This window comes from Impatiens glandulifera, chromosome 6 (assembly GCF_907164915.1).
Source record: "Impatiens glandulifera chromosome 6, dImpGla2.1, whole genome shotgun sequence".
Taxonomy (NCBI): domain Eukaryota; kingdom Viridiplantae; phylum Streptophyta; class Magnoliopsida; order Ericales; family Balsaminaceae; genus Impatiens; species Impatiens glandulifera.
Window position 1 is genome coordinate 39534776 of NC_061867.1, and position 3632 is coordinate 39538407.

Genomic DNA, 3632 nt, shown 5'->3' on the forward strand with positions numbered 1-3632 from the left:
ACAAAAATATTAAATAATAAAAAGTTGAAGAAAGAAAATTATACTCAATTATTAAATAATTTAAGTGAGGTGTATAAAATTAAACAAAGAGAAAAAATGATATACACAACCTATTTATAGGATGACATTTTTAATTTTATAGACCCAACTGCTAAAAAAAGATTAATAATTTAATATAAATAATATATATATATATATATATAATTTTTTTTAAATTAATTACCCTGAGCTACGCCCACCCATCCTGTTCCGCCATTTGAAAAAAGGTAGCAAAATTGGTAGCAAGAGGGTAGCTATTATTAAGTGTTTTATAATAATAAAAATTTAAACGAAAAGGGTAGCAAAATTAGTAGCGAAAGGTAGCTATTATTAATTAAGTGTTTTATAATAATAAAAATTTAAAGATTGAAGTTATTAAGTGAATTGAAATTTATTTTTAATATTAAAAATAAGTTAAATTAAAATAAATAATAGTTAATTGTGTTATATTTAATTAAAAATATTTATTTGTGTTAATTTATTATTTTATTTTAATAAATTCCACAATTTAATTAGAAAGTATCAATGAAAAAAACATACTAAAAAACATTGTCAAAAATATATTATAATATCTACTTTTATAGAATTAAACAACATAATATAATCGATAAATTATTTCTCTCTCAATATTTTTTTAAATTCAATTAATTATTGAAGAGCATGAAGAGCTAGAAAACAATCTATAATTAAAATTATGAAGAAATAAAGGGTTTAATTTATTATCTTTTAGACAATTATTTTTAATATTAAATTATATTATTTTTATTCTAAATTATACATTGTTTCTAATTTTGTCGGGTAAATAGGAAGTCTTTGATGCAATTTATTAATATAAAATAGTAAATGAACACAAATAAATAAATAAATGTTTTTAATTAAAAATAACACAATTAACTATTATTTAATTTAATTTGATTTAATCGTTATATGTACGAGAAGTTATTAAGTGTTTTTTAATAATAATAATTAAATATATATATATATATATATATATATATATTAAATAGAGAGAAAACGTAAATATTGCAAAGAGAGATAAAAAAATAAAAATAAATGTTACTTAGTCAGTAATCTACTCACCCTTCCATGTTATTTGCTACTTTTCGCTATAAATAATTTGTTTCCCTATTGAGTACTTGTTACTTGTAAGGATGAAAATAGAATGAATACCTTTAGATGAAAAGCTATTGAGTACTTGTTACTCGTAATGAAAATAGAATGAATACCTTTAGATGAAAAGCCTAGTTACAAGAAGTTTAATAATTTGAATCCGAAATAATTCAACTCAAACTCAAAGTTCAAGTCATATTTAATAAAAACGCTTCAAATTCGAATCCCAAATAGTAACAGGGCCAATTTCCTTTCTTTCTTATTAAACGGGCTAGAAGCATTGGGCCAGGCCAGCGGCTTAGCATAACAAACCTCGAATACTATGGATGTGTAAAAAAAGACTTTACACATCTTCTACTTTCCATTCGTATGGCTGTGGCATGAATCATCTTCTTCTAGTTGAGGGGATCAAATACAGTGCAAAGACATGGAAATGGTGTATGTCTCTCGCCCAACGTTGCACCTGTATGAGCCAGCTCAAGCCGATTCATTCCCTTTTCATCACCCAAGGCCTCCATCACAATAATTACGCCATAAGCAAACTTCTCGAATTCTGCTCTCTTTCGGAATCCGGTGACCTATCATACGCGTCTCTTCTCTTCACTCAGATCGACTATCCCAATTCATTCATCTACAACAGCCTCATCCGAGCATATTCCCGCAGTTCTCAGCCACATTTAGCTCTCCGTTACTTTCGTCTTATGTTAAACGCCCATGATAATGTATATCCCGATCACTTCACTTTCCCTTTCGTTCTCATTGCCTGTGCCAATGCTGTTTGCGTTCCTTCAGGACAGCAAATCCACACCCTTGTGATAAAAAACGGGTTAGCTTCATCCGATAGTCATATTCAAACAGCACTGATTCGATTTTATTCTGAATGCAAGATGTTGAAAGATGCTCGCAACATGTTCGACGAAATTCCAGACCCAGATGTTGTCAAGTGCAACATTCTCATGACTGGATGTTTGCAGTCCGGCTTGTCATCGGATGCGTTAGCTATTTATCAAGAAATGTTATTGAAAGGGAATGAACCAGATGCATTCTGCGTCACTACTGCTCTAACAGCTTGTGCTCATTCAGGTGCGATTCTTCAAGGAAAACAGATACATGAATACATTAAACAAAGGACTAATTTATCATCTGATGCTTTCCTGGGTACTGCACTTGTTGAGATGTATTCAAAATGTGGTTCAATTGACATGGCAGTTCAAGTGTTTGATAATATGCCTAAACGAAGTGTCTGTTCATGGTCAGTCATTATTGGAGGTTTTGCACATCATGGACATGCAAGAAAAGCCATTGAATGTCTTGAGAAGATGCAGGTTATAGATGGTCTACGACCCGATGGGGTGGTTCTTCTGGGTGTTCTAACAGCTTGTAATCACGCAGGACTTGTAATAGAAGGACAGAGTTTGATAGAAAAGATGGAAGTTAAGTATGGTGTTAGGCCAAAACACGAGCACTACAGTTGTATGGTGGACATGCTATGTAGGGCAGGTTTGCTTGATGAAGCACTCCGGTTAATCAGAAGAATGCCTATGAAGCCTTTAGCTTCTGTTTGGGGAGCTCTGTTGAGTGGTTGTAGGACATTGGGGAATATAAAAATGGCTGAGATTGCTGCAAAAGAGCTCATCTGTTTAGAAAATGGTAATGGAGTAATGCAAGAAGACATAGCGTATGTTCAGTTGTCGAATATTTACTTGGCTGCGGGAAAGAGTGAGAATGCTAGTAAGATTCGTAAGTTAATGGGAGAAAAAGGGCATAAGAAGACACGAGGTTGTAGCGTTATAGAAATTGATGGTCAAATGAATGAATTTGTGTCTGCAGATGTATCACATCCAGATAGATCCAACATTCATTCAATACTTCAACTCTTGTATCATTGTATTATTCCTCAACCTAATAAGTCTCAAGGGGCTATCAATTGATTTGATCACTCATTGTTCTGTTTTAAGTGGTAGATTCATACTTCCTAGTTTATTACAGCTTTCCAAATCTATCTGAAAAGCCTTATTTCGTGAACATATAACCTATTTAAATATTAGAATTTTAACTTCACAACAGGTAATTGGATGGTTTGAACACTCACACTGAGTATGAAAGTAGGGATTTGAAGGCTCAATACCTTGGTATACCAATTCACTAAGGACATCATAGAAGGAAGCACTAGGGGTTGATCAAGGTGGAAACAAGCACCCCAAGTCAAGCTTGAAAATAAATTTTGATCAAGGTGGTTGTACAATAGATCTCGTCGTATTATTTGGCAACATTTAAACTCCTGACTGCTTTCTTCAAACATATTCAAAGTCCCGTATCCAATTTTCTGGTGAATAATGGGTACATTACTGTGTTAAACTGACCGGAAAATGGGTTTTAATTCAAACTTGAACAAGTTTGGCAACTGCACTCAAACTAAGAGTTACTTTGGTTCAAGAAGTTTAAGTATGTAAGAATTATATATTCAATTTATGTAAGATTAT

The 3632-nt window shown here is 32.0% G+C and overlaps 1 protein-coding gene across 1 annotated transcript; it reads left to right on the forward strand.

The window, feature by feature from the left end:
* Window positions 1–1463: 1463 nt before the first annotated feature.
* Window positions 1464–3174, forward strand: LOC124941571 (putative pentatricopeptide repeat-containing protein At3g28640). Its single transcript, XM_047481912.1, has one exon. It carries the CDS (start codon window positions 1476–1478, stop codon window positions 3078–3080), a length of 1605 nt encoding a protein of 534 aa, XP_047337868.1. The 5' UTR covers window positions 1464–1475; the 3' UTR covers window positions 3081–3174.
* The last annotated feature ends 458 nt before the right edge of the window (window positions 3175–3632 follow it).